At 39.0% G+C, this 13277-nt stretch overlaps 1 protein-coding gene across 1 annotated transcript in view; it reads right to left on the reverse strand.

The window, feature by feature from the left end:
- Positions 1 to 13277, reverse strand: part of MRC2 (mannose receptor C-type 2) — a 113775-nt gene that overhangs the window by 68396 nt on the left and 32102 nt on the right. The window contains exons 4-9 of the mRNA XM_083376321.1: positions 11250 to 11414; positions 10702 to 10815; positions 9268 to 9411; positions 6800 to 6985; positions 5405 to 5559; positions 4448 to 4552 (exon numbers count right to left, since the gene is read on the reverse strand). Of these exons, the coding sequence (XP_083232447.1) occupies positions 4448 to 4552; positions 5405 to 5559; positions 6800 to 6985; positions 9268 to 9411; positions 10702 to 10815; positions 11250 to 11414 (869 nt within the window). The remainder of the gene's footprint in view (positions 1 to 4447; positions 4553 to 5404; positions 5560 to 6799; positions 6986 to 9267; positions 9412 to 10701; positions 10816 to 11249; positions 11415 to 13277) is intronic.

Here is a 13277-nt window from a genome sequence, read left to right on the forward strand (position 1 = left end):
CCGTATGCCTCGAGAAGTTATTCATACCTAAGGCTGGAATAAATCTATTAGAGAAGGATGCCCTCAGTGCTTTTAATCTGACCATTCAATTTGAGCAAAAGGTAGAATCACCATTTTTTTTATTTATTTTTTATTTTAATCCCATTTATATCCCGCCCTTCTCCGAAGACTCAGGGCGGCTTACAATTTAAAGCACAAATCAATGTGCTTAGCAATAGCCTTCATTCTATGTATATGCCTGCTTATTAGGGCTTTCGCCCCCCCCCCCAAGTGGCATTATTACAAAGTCAGCTTATTGCCCCCAACAATCTGGGTCCTCATTTTACCTACCTCAGAAGGATGGAAGGCTGAGTCAACCTTGAGCCTGGTGGGACTCGAACCTGAATTATGGTATTAACTGAGGAGGATAAAAAATTGATAAACCATATAGTCTGGGTCCCAGAAAGCAATAGAGGGGGATTAAAAACCTCTCCCTTAAAAATACAATTGAAAGAGGCCCATGAACCAGTGAAACAAAGGCAATATAATATTTCACTAGAGGCGAGAAGGGGATTTCAACCTGTAATTGATGATTTAATAAAAGATGGCCTACGTAAACCAACTATGTCTCCATTCAATATCCCAATTCTACCAGTAAGAAAGCCAGATGGCAAATGGAGAATGGTTTAAGATTTATGCCTCTTGAATGGAAATAATGGTGGCTAGACATCCTGTAATCCCAAATCCTTATACTTTATTGGGACAGATTCCACCTGATCACTCCTGGTTTAGTGTAATAGACCTGAAGGATGCATTTTGGGCCTCTCCTCTACATGGATTTGAAGGGAATATAATTTTTGATAAAAATTCTTTAATTAAGACTTAGTTAAATATCACATAGCCTTAGTTTCCAAAAAGGTGGGAAAACTTGTAGTCAGGCAGAAAACATGTTGTCAGGTTAGGCAGTCAGAAAGAATGTGACCAAAGTGGGCCTACCAACTGGGTCCATGAAGGAAGGACATGGCGTGTCATCGGGACCAGGAGGTATTTAAACCATTGCCAACTTTGATCATGTGTGGCTTCTTGATTTAGAAGTCCACCAGCCTTTGCAAATGCTTTAAAATAAAAATTTTCTTTCAGTGACCTCCAAGACTCTTTTTGATTTTAATTTTTATCCCAGAAAATATGGTTCCAGCTCCCATGTGCAGCTGCCTATATGAAGTCACCCCCTCTGCACAGACACAAATTGAAAGCAGAGTTGACTCCTTTGCCTATCTGACCCTGGAGGCAAAGCTACTTAGTAGGATACCTTGGGTTTTTTTAACTGCTTACATTCTAAGTTTACTTACACACATTTTTAAAATTAGCAAAAATTTCTGCAAAGGAAAATAGAACAGGAATTTAAAGAGCAACAAGGTAACTCAAAATGAAAAAAGCAAACAACTAATATTAAGGGAGGTTTCAAAGGAAACTGATGATAATCACAAATCAACCTCAGATTTTCATAATAAAAGAAGTTTTAACGTGCAGTTACACCTAATCCTAAACTCTCCAATTCTGAAGTGAAATTCGTGTAGTGCCAAATTTCTTGCAGCAAACTGTAGGAGCAAGGCCTCCTGCCTTGGGGAGGGGGTTGCACTAGAAGACCTCCAAGGTAGTTTCCCATCCTGTATGACTGCTTTGCTTCCTTCCCTCTGTTGCCAGCCAAATGGCCTTTAGCTGTGCTAGACTTCAACTCCCATAATCCCATCCTCATGGCTAGAAAAAGCTAGACTTTTATTCAACCGAATGGAGTCTCATCTCTGCCACTAACAAATAGACAGATTACATGTGCTGAATTGACATAACTGTTAGCTAGATTTTTGATTACCATTATTTTTGCGCCTCCAGTCACAAAGGTATATAATGAAGATTAATTTAAAATGTGCGTCAACAGATTGTCACAGGGTAATTTTCTTCTTTGGTCAAGAAGTAAAGTTGGGAAAATCATATTAACTAGCCTTACAAATCTTTCAGGTAAATATTTCCATAATAAAACACTTACAATACTGAAAAAATACATGTTTCCTTCCCTCTATGATTGCTGCAGACATAGAAAGGCTGAAACGTTCTGCTTTTGGTCAGCTGGAACATATATGCCCCCTGGACATGGATGGGTTGCTAGGACACTGTAACTGGACGCTACAGATCTCAACAGATAACATGTAGCAAGTGTACTTTATTTATCTTATAAAGAAAATAACATAAAGGTAAACTACATGGTAAATTGTAGTCTATTTCCACAATAAAATAGGTAAAAGAAAATATAATATTAAATGTGCTAAATACAGAGAATCCAAGTTCAGCTAAATACATTGCCTTTACCTGATACATCAATCTCTTCAATAAAGTAGGTTTTTAGCTGAATAGTCTGGTTTATAAACTTAGCAGCTGCTCACAATCTGTATGTCCTCCTATACCCAGGAGGAAATAGGTCAATCTGTGATTTAGGTCTACTGTATTCCTTCAAGTAAATATTTTAAATTTCTAACCCTAAAAGGGACCTACGGTTAACAATAAAAAAACCTATGCGTAATATCTTCAATTGCTGGGGCACTACATATAAGTAATCCTTGACATGATAATTCATTTAATCACCTTTCAAAGTTACAATGGCATTAAAAAAGGGGACTTACAACTCATGCTCAAAGTTACAGCAGCTGCAGTGCCTCTGCAGTCACTTAATCAAAATTCAGGTGCATGGTAACCTGCACTTATAACTGTAGGTACCTTGCAACCCTACCATTACCTGTCTCCCCACCTCCTCATCTATGCTGTTTTGGCCATCCTATATATACAACAGCACACAGCAACAGCAGTGCCAGGCCTGGGGTTGAAGTGGAAGGTCTTCAGCAGTCTCAGTCAATTTACCTGAAAAATGCTGCCTCAAACCCAGCACCATGGCCAGCCACCTGTGCACAAAGCCATAGTTAACCCCACTGCTCTGTTCTCCTCAGACCTGCTACATTCAGCTAACCTTCACCCTTTTTCTCCTGTGCTGATAAGGAGGAGCTGGCCTATCCCTGCTGTATGTGAGGCAGCGGCCATGGCTGCTCCAGACCTTCTTCTACATGTGAGACAGATGCTGGCTGCATTAGGCCCTCTTCCCAAGGATGCTTGCACCATTCTCCAAATCAAGAGATGGAAGTAGCCATATTTGGCCATGGAATCCAACAACTCAAATCTTGTTGCAGAATAGGGTTGTTTTTTTAAGAAATTGTATCAACTGACAAGTATTTTTGGTTTGGAAAGTGTTTTTGTTCTTAGCCAACCAATTGAAAGTTCTATTTTTGTCAATAATTCTTTGTCAGTTTGGGTATTGATACCTAAGATCCTCTATTTAAAAATTTCCTTTGCCTGGGCGGCAATTGACAGTAAATATTGGGTGTAACCTATCCTGCGAGTCCCTTGGACTGCAAGGCGATCAAACCGGTCAGTCCTAGAGGAGATCAATCCTGACTGCTCTTTAGAAGGCCAGATCCTGAAGCTAAAACTCAAGTACTTTGGCCACCTAATGAGAAGGAAGGACTCCCTGGAGAAGAGCCTAATGCTGGGGAAGATAGAGGGCAATAGAAGAAGGGGACGACAGAGAATGAGGTGGCTGGATGGAGTCACTGAAGCAGTAGGCGTGAGCTTAAATGGACTCCAGAAGATGGTAGAGGACAGGAAGGCCTGGAGGAATGTTGTCCATAGGGTCGCGATGGGTCGGACACGACTTCGCAGCTAACAACAACAACCTATGCTGTAAAATAACTTTGATAAATTGCTTATCCAGGAGGTGTGCTGAGCCACACTTAATCAGTTCAACTGAACACATTTTGGGTAGCCTACCAAGGGCAAAGACAGAAAGCATGCTTGCTGATTTTTGAAGAGGGGAAAAAAAGCTTTCACATTTTTCATGCTTGCTTTTTCACATTCAATTTTCATGTAACTAACTTTTTAATCAGGATTTGCAAACTTTCCACCATTAGTCACCTCTACATCAGGGACTTTAGCCAACTGGAAAGGATAAGTTTTCATACAAGAATCTTTGGAATAGTTCTGTATAACCCAATCTTTGAGCCACAAAATGCAGCTCGTGGGTCTCGTTCTTTTGCCTTTGACCCTGCGCCTAAATGTGTATGTGTAAATGTACATGTATATGTACATGTATATGTATATGTACACATATATGTATATGTACACGCAGGGCTTTTTTTCTCATGGAACGCTCAGAACGGAGTTCCGGCACCTTTTTTTGGATGGAACCTTGTAGGGTAGGCAAGGCGGGTTGTATGACATGTGTGAGTTCCAGCACCTTTTTCTTTTACAAAAAAAGCACTGTGTACACGTATATGTATATGTACACATATATGTATATGTACACGTATATGCACATGTATATGTACACGTATATGTATATGTATATGTAGGAAAATAATGTCTTTACCTTTCTACAGCCATGGTCCTCCTCTTTCCCCTGACTTACTCGACCCCGTTTCTTACAGACAGAAGGCAATGTCTGATTGCAAGGACTGTCATTCCATCTCCCTTCCTGGATGGAAGCACAGAAATTTCAACTTTGTAAAACCACTTTCACAGCTGGGCTCAGTTTCTAAATATTCTAAACATTAATATTGTATCTTGCCAGTTTCCTGTGTCAATTATATATTTACCAATTTAAACAGTTTTGCAAAGCCTTTATGCAAATTTCTAATCTAATATGTACTTAATCTTCATGATATCTTTTGCCTTTTTACATGAGACTATCAATTTCTACTTTTTGTACAAAAAGGCCTTTTGCAATGCTGACCTGTTTAGCACATGCCTGGGCATATTTCTGCAATCTTCGTTTCAGAAATCAGTTTTTAAAACAAGTAAACCAACTTCCCTTCTACATACAACCTCCCATATATCATAAACCAAAATGCTTCCAATCTAAAGAAACACTGCAGGCAATATATATAGGGCAATTTAAAATGTTTTAAAAGAGTTATTTAATCCTATTATACAGCTATTGGCAAAATCTTAAATGGCTTCAAAAAGTAAATATTTCAAGTTTATCAATATATCCGGATGACTAACTATAAAAGACAAATTGGAATGGATTCCTACAAAGCTTTGCCTGCTTTAGTTATCTCTGAAGAAAATAAATAGGTCTTAGATTACATAATTGTTTTGGCCAAAGTTGGATAAGTCATTTCCAAATTTCTTTGCAATCAAATCTGTTTTAAGAAAAAAAAGAGAATTTAAAGTGCAGATCCCTTAAGATTCCAAAACCACAAGTCATTAATGAGGAGTACATAGTATTATTTTGTCTTTTTGATACATGTGGTATGGAGTCCTCTTTATCTTAAAATTATATATTTCTCTCATGATAGAAAGATTTCCAAAATTTTACTCATACCGGTCCCCAGATAGTCACACAATCCTCCAGGCTATCTCGGAAATTATTGGGCTCAAAAGGATGCCAGAATGTAAATTGCACTGGTGTGCCATCTGACCACTCAAAATTCATCTGCAGCCGGAGATCATTCAGACCAATCCAAAGTTCTTCAACATCTGGCACATCAGGGAAGAAGAAAAGAGAGTGTATATAGTCCTCTTCTGTGTGTTAGTAATACACTTCTTTGTATTCGCTACATCACTCAGTGCACAAGAGGTATGCCTACTTCTGTCTTTCTAATTTACTTGCCCTCTCTAATATATAAAAATTTAACAGAATGCTGCTAAATTCATGAAAACTTCCATGAAAACAAGGAGTTTAGAATTTGGATATAGCACCCAGAAAAGTTGTGACTTCCTCTGCTGTGATTTATCTTCACTTTATTCCCAAACCTACTGTAGCTCAATTTCATCACTGCCTTCATCCTCTCTACTCCATATTTTCTTCAGGAAGATTTTCCATAAACAATCAACATAAAAATTCAGTACCATAAAAAAAATCAACTTACGATTTTTAGAAAAACCTATTTAATCCTTGAAGGGGAATAGCATAACTGGCCCAAGGATCAGCAATCAGCTAAATGAAGTGTGGAAGTAATCATTTTGATTATCAAAATGACAATTCAAGGCTGCATCCTAGCCAATCAACATTTTTGATTGAACCAAGACTTGTTGGGAACAAGAAGATATATTTCCTTTTAGTTTAATACAGTATTCCGTCAGTCAAACTTGGTTCTTCTTAAAATCTGGTCAAATCTGGTTATTATTTGGAGATGTAACCATGAGGAAATATCAGAGGTAGGGTAGCCTAGAAATCTTAAAAACATGGAAGGCAATAGCAAACAATTTCCAAACCGTTACAAAGAAAATTATATCTATAAAGTCACTGAAATCCAACTTGCAGATATCACCATTTAAAAGCCACTAGCCACAGAGCAAGCTAATTGGATAAGCATCTATGTCTCACATCTTACTTTCTGTAAACACTATCATAAAAATTCTCTACTCATTTTGTAATATGATTGCGCGCGCGCACACACACACACACACACACACACACACACACACAGAGAGAGAGAGAGAGAGAGAGAGAGAGAGAGAGAGAGAGAGAGAAAGTGAGTTTTTGGTACACGGGCATCAATGTTTTACTAAAGACATGCATACTCTATGTGATCACCAATCTTCTAGTCCTCCTGGTTTTTTTCTTTGACCAGAGCCACCATGGCAGTCATTTTATACATAAGATTACCCACTGCATAGCTGCTGTTTGAGAGTTCTTGGGATACTAATTCAAAATTCTGAGTATACCTCAATCTATAAGGGTCCAGAGGGCATGATTAAATCAATTATCCTTTACCTTGCTTGATTTGCTTGGTGACAAACTCCAGTTCAGAGAGGGTATGGATGCTCACCAGATCCCCTTCACTGCGCAAGCAGGTCTTTTTGGCATCTATCCAACTTTTCTTTTCACTTATCAAACGATAGCAGTTAGATTGGAATGGCTGCCAGCTGGGATCACAATCAATCTTCACTTCAGATTCTACTGGGATTATAGTACATAAATTTAGAGAATCAGAGAGCTGTGGGATATAACTGTGAGACTACAGCCAAAATCTACAACCCAGAAAACAGAGTTGTGTAAACCTAGCACAGAACTTTACTTCCTGCCATATAAAACAGCCTACTAATTCCTTAGTCACAGATATTAATAAATGGATTCAAACTAAAATCCATAGTTTTTCATAATTATTTTCAAACAGAATGCAAGCATTTATTCCCTTCTTATTCCTTACATTGGTGCTCTAAGTGCCTGGCTTTCAGCCTCTGAAGCTCTTTTCCCTTTGTACTTCCTTCTAACCCATTCAATATATCCCTTTCCTCATACCCTCAAAATTATAATAAAATATTAAAATCAGATAACAAATAAAAGCCTGGTACAGATTTTCTAAACATTGAGAGAGTAGGGAAATATAATCCAGAACCTGGGAACAACACAAGGTCCTTTTTATGTATCAGAAAGTGAGCTTTTCTACTGATTAAAAGAAATGGATAAATTTATCATGAAAAAGACAGAACCTATCCACACAGCCCCTTGCCCCAACTCCACAATTACCTACTATTAGATTACGTGCTTACAATCATCTTGGTGCTAGCTTGCTGCTGAGCAAGGCTTAAGCTGTATCAAAGCTATCCAGCAAGAAAGTGGCACTTTTCATAGAAAAACAAAAGATCTCCTACATGAGTAGTGCCCCATGTTGCAGAGATCAGTCACCTTCATAAGATTGGCAGCTGGCTGGGCTCCTAATGGCTCTTTGCAAAATCAACCCTCTGTTTAGGCTGCCAGAAAGAATATAACCATGCACAGCAAGTTTTTTTCCCCTCAGCTCAGGAGAGCATCAACCTCATAGAAAACTTGCCTAAAATCTATAGGTAAGCTTGATATAACTTTCCCATTTATGGTTTACACCAGACATGTCAAACTCGCGACGTCACATAACATTGCGCAATGTATCGGGACAGGTTTGCCATTGCCGGCAATGGGGTAAGTGCAGCTTGTGGATGACGCATCCGGCCCGCGGGGCCGGCAGTTTGACACCCCTGGTTTACACATGAATTACTATAAAACAACAGATGGAAGATGGTAGTGACTGGCAATTACTGGAACTACAGAGTGAATACACCTAGAAGAAACTGCAGCTGCAATTGCAATGCCTGTCCAGTACTCTGCCTCAAAAACAAAACTTAATTTCAGGAAACCATAGCAATTGTCTTAGAATCATAACTCTGGAAAGGAATGTAAGAGGTCATGCAATCCAATCTGTATTCAGGGCCCAATTTAGTATCTTTGACTATCTAGCCTCTCTTTCAAGACCAGTGTGAAAAATCAAGCCTCAGGACAGGAAAGAATCTGGCAGCAAATAAAAGCTGAGAAGAATCTTGTGAAAAGAGCTGGGAACTCAGCACTGTTATTTCTTCACAGGCTGGCAAGAGCTGATTTTGTATGCAGAACAGGTTTGCAAAAGGCGTTTTGCCTGGGTGTGATGCCAGGGTACTCTCATAGTAAATGGTGATTGTGGATTTGTTGTTCACTTTTTCTCTCCTCCTGTAACAGAAGGAGGTATCTGCCAGTCTTGTTAGGATGACAGGAATGGTATTGGCATTTTGCTAAGGCACAGTAAGAGAAATTTGCAGCTGCTACCTGCAAATCCAGTGAGAATTAAGGTGCATTCAACAAACCTACTCATTTAATTGGAATGTAAATCTATCTAAAAAGAGGTTAATCCCTCAGATCACTTCTTTATTTACTCATAGCATCTCCACGTCCTCTGGACTTATTTTCAATTTGTTCCTTTTGGTAAGATCATTTTTTGAACTTAGATAGCATCCAAGAGTACATATGCTTCCACTGAATTGGACAAGTAAGGAGCAATTAAACTGCATATACTGAAAATATCCCACTCCAAAAGGATCACTAGGCAATCTCTTTCAAGCTAGAGAGGAATATTTTTTTCTGGCAAGGTGACACTGACCACCTCTCTTAAATATGGAACTGGTCCCATACTGGTCCCATACTGGCCAATTTATTCAGGTAGGAAGGCTGGGAATATAGCTTATGGAGTCATGTAATCCTGCCACACAAAAAGCCTATGGTAACCCAATACATTTCCTCATTTACCATACAATTTCTCTAGCAACAAGGCCCCATGTAATTTTCTGCAAAAATCCACAGAAATTTCATATTCTGCAGTACTGTTATTGTTTGTTTATGTTTAAACTAAAATATTCAAGTTGTTTGGGTTCTTCTGCATTTTCCAAATTACGCACCTGTGACGTATGTATCAGAAGTAGCATTTGGTTTCTTCTTACAGATATATGGCAAAGCAATGCTGCAATCCCGGTTCTGCCATCCTCCCGAGGACTCTGTCCGTATCACCCCACAATTTTCTTCATTGGGATTATCAGGTTGGTCTATAAAAGAAGAGGATACCCTATGTCTGCAACAACCAATCTTCAAACAAAACAAAAAAGCATAACCCAACAATGTTATTTAAGTATTAAGGATCTACTCTTGGATCGACTCTGAATTTCAACAATTGAAAAGACATTCTTTTTAGATTTTGTTATCAGAGATGAAAAAAATAAACTGTGCTGATGAAGATTAGGCTGCATATATGGGAAGTTAAAGAAATTTTTGTCCAATGCTACAAAATAACTGGATAAATCAATCACAGAAAAGTAAAGATCTCTATATTCTCAAAAATATCATCATCATTTTAAAATGTAATACTAAGTTTTAAGACTAACTACCCTTATTTCTAGCAATGTATGGCAGTGAAAGTTGGACCATAAGAAAGGCCGAGCGCCAAAGAATTGAGGCCTTTGAACTATGGTGCTGGAGAAGACTTCTGCAAGTCCCTTGGACTGTGAGGCGATCCAACCGGTCAGTCTTAGAGATCAACCCTGACTGCTCTTTAGGCCAGATCCTGAAGCTAAAACTCAAATACTTTGGCCACCTACTGAGAAGGAAGGACTCACTGGAGAAGAGCCTAATGCTGGGAAAGGTTGAGGGCAATAGAAGAATGGGACGACAGAGAATGAGGTGGCTGGATGGAGTCACTGAAGCAGTAGGTGTGAGCTTAAATGAACTCCAGAAGATGGTACAGGAAGGCCTGGAGGAATGTTGTCCATAGGGTTGCGATGGGTTGGACACGACTTCGTAGCTAACAACAACAAACGCTTATTTCAAATAGTTTCATTCTCTGCAAAGGATGGATTTTAAAAAATGGATTACTATTATCATGTTACTTTAAACTGTACATTAAAGCCAAGCATTACATTTGCAGAGAAAAAGGCCTGGGTATGTTTGATCCAATGTTTGCTAAGGCTATCATATTTGGGCTGTAAAAATTCAAGTATGTTCCCTTCACTACCATCTAGGGACTACTACTAAATTGCTGTATCCCCAGATACGGTGGCCATCTTTTGACTTAAGGACATAGACTTCTATTATGCAAATTCTGAAAAGAAGTGGAAAATGGGTTTGTATTATCTCAAAGAATGTTTTATATTTTGCCTGGCTCTTTATTTTACAAACACACACACACACACACACACACACACACACCCAAACAGAATATATATGTAATAGAAATCTATACAGTTAGTAAGCAAGATCCACTTATACGCTAATCATACAAAATACGTATCATTTTTATTTGTGTAATATCATTCAGCTTTCAGTCTCTGGGTCCAGCTTACCATTTTCCCAATTGAGGAACTTCAAGGGGGAATTGTCAGACCACTGCCAGCCCCCATTAAGGTCCAAATCATTAAGTCCAATCCAGAGTGTGGAACCGTATCCTGTCAGCAGTCCTGGTATCGTCAGAGAAAGATAGAAAGTCACAGAATCAGATCTTTTACTGTAAGTCATCCTAAGCCATAACGGCACCTAACAATGTTCTTTTCTACACATTCTTGTTAAACCATGGTAATAGTCAATTACCCATTACACACCAAGCACAAACTAGTCTTCTCTAAATCTCTTCTTAGCCATCCATTTGCACTGAACAGCTTTCTTTTACAATGTTCATATTGCATATTCAAATATTTTATATATACGTAGGTATATAATGATACTTTCTCTGTATTGATATTCATTCTATCAAAATACTGAAGAACGCCCAACAAACAACCACTATTGGAAGACTTAGTGAAAGAATGGTAAACATACCAGTCTACAGAGCAAAACATTTTTCCATCCTGCTTACTAGGAGAACCTGTTTCAAGTATAGATTTCCAATGCTTACCATTGATGTAGGTCTGTTCATGAATTGCAGTGATACTAAGCAAGCTGGCCCCCTGCTGCTCACAGCTCTTTCCAGCCTCCTGCCAAGACAGGGTGGACTGGAAGTTAAACTGATAGCAGCTATTGGTGAGTTGGTCTCTATCCCAAAATGTATCACAGTCATTGCCTACGAGGACAGGACAAAAAGGAAGTTACTTCAAGTTAACACAATAAGTCCTCACCTTAGTTAGCAAATAGATTCAAACCAGTTATAGATTCATTCTACAGCTTTTTAAGTTGTGTGGCCAGGCTTGCCTAGGGAATAATCATGTGAATAAAGAAGAGGATGCAAGGTGGATTCAGAAGACACAATGCAATCTAGTTTTCATAAAGATTGCAGTAACTGCATAGAAGGATACAATTCTTGAATGCTGAATTTTATATTAAGCTTTCATTGTTATCATAAGACATATAGGTAGTCCTTGCTTAACAACCCTAATTTGTCCCAGAACTTCTGTCACTAAGCAAAGGGGTGATTGGGGAAAACTTCATGGGCCTGCACTGCTTAGGAACTGTTTTGGTAATCCTGGTTACAGTCATTAAGCAAGAACTGATGCCATTTTTAGGTGAGAACTACACGCTTCTCCTGGCCTGCATGAACTGCCGTCTCTGTCCTACTGCATTCTCCTCTGCCAGGCCCGGTGAGCATCCTTCTGCAGAGAGGCTCTTCCCTCCTACCAGGCCTACCTCCAACTCCCCCCCACGCCTCCCTTCACCCCCTCATGTCTGCCCTTTTGGCCACCTTGCACCCCACTACCACCCTCTGCTATTTGCTTGCCACTCCCAGCTGCATCCAGCTGACCTTCACAGTCTCCTTCCCGCTAAAGTTGCTGCTGGCCTCTGTGACATGACACCTCGGGAGACCTAAAGGAAGGAGGGGGATGGGCAGTGAAGCAGAAGGGCAGCAGAGAGGCAGGGGTGGCAGAGTGCAAGGCAGCCAAAAGGGCAGGGACAGGAGGGAGGTTGATGGATGACAGGAGTTGTATGCTGTGATCATAAATGTATTCTGCCAAGTGCCCAAATTTTGATCATGTGACGGCAGAAATGCTGCAATGGTTGTAACTGTGAGGACTGGTAATATAATTACCATTTGTTCAGTGTTGTCATGATTCAGAACAGTTGCTGAACAAATGGTCATTAAGTAAGGACTACAATAAGAGTTCAGTTGGAATAGTGATTAAAAAGTAAGTCTGTAACCAATCTTCACATTTATCACCTTGGCAAGTCTGTAAACCAATGGAAAATTGAAATAAGATTGTAAGCACAGTTGCAGTTTCATTTAGTGGCTGCTTCGATTAGCAACCAAGTTTCCATTTCCAATTGCAATAATAAATAACAATTATAGGTAGCCCTTGACTTACAATCATTCACTTAGTGACCATTCAATGTTACAATAGCACTGAAAAAAGTGACTTATGACTGGTTTTCACACTTACCACCTTTACAGCATCTGCATTTGGGCATGTATGTATGACAGTTGCAGTATCTCAGATCATGTGATAACCATTTGTAACCTTCCATGCTGGTTTCTGACAAAATAATGAAGGGAGCCAGATTTCCTTAACAACTGCATGGTTCACTTAACAACTGTCTTGTTTTAGCAATGGAAATTTGGGGCTAAACTGTGGTCATATGTTTACCTGTATATACTTATGCATTTATATACACATCTTGTGTATATATAAATACCACTTTTCTACGTGTTCCATGACAAAAGTACTTAAACTCTGACCGTACCGCTAAATCTGTATCAAGTGTATTTCATTGTTCTAGTTATTAAGGGGAAGGATCAGACATATAATGCAGGAAAAGAAAGCAAGTGCTAGAGAAAAATGCACACATATAATCTGAACCTAGTTACAAAGTAACAATTAAAGGCAGGAAGTATAGGAAAATAATATAGGTAGTTGACAGGAGGGTGAAAGGAAGGAGTAATATGAAGAGCCAGAAAAAATCTATAAACATTTTTAGTAGCAGAATTATTCAAGAA

This window comes from Vipera ursinii (genome assembly GCF_947247035.1).
Source record: "Vipera ursinii genome assembly, chromosome: Z".
Lineage (NCBI taxonomy): Eukaryota > Metazoa > Chordata > Lepidosauria > Squamata > Viperidae > Vipera > Vipera ursinii.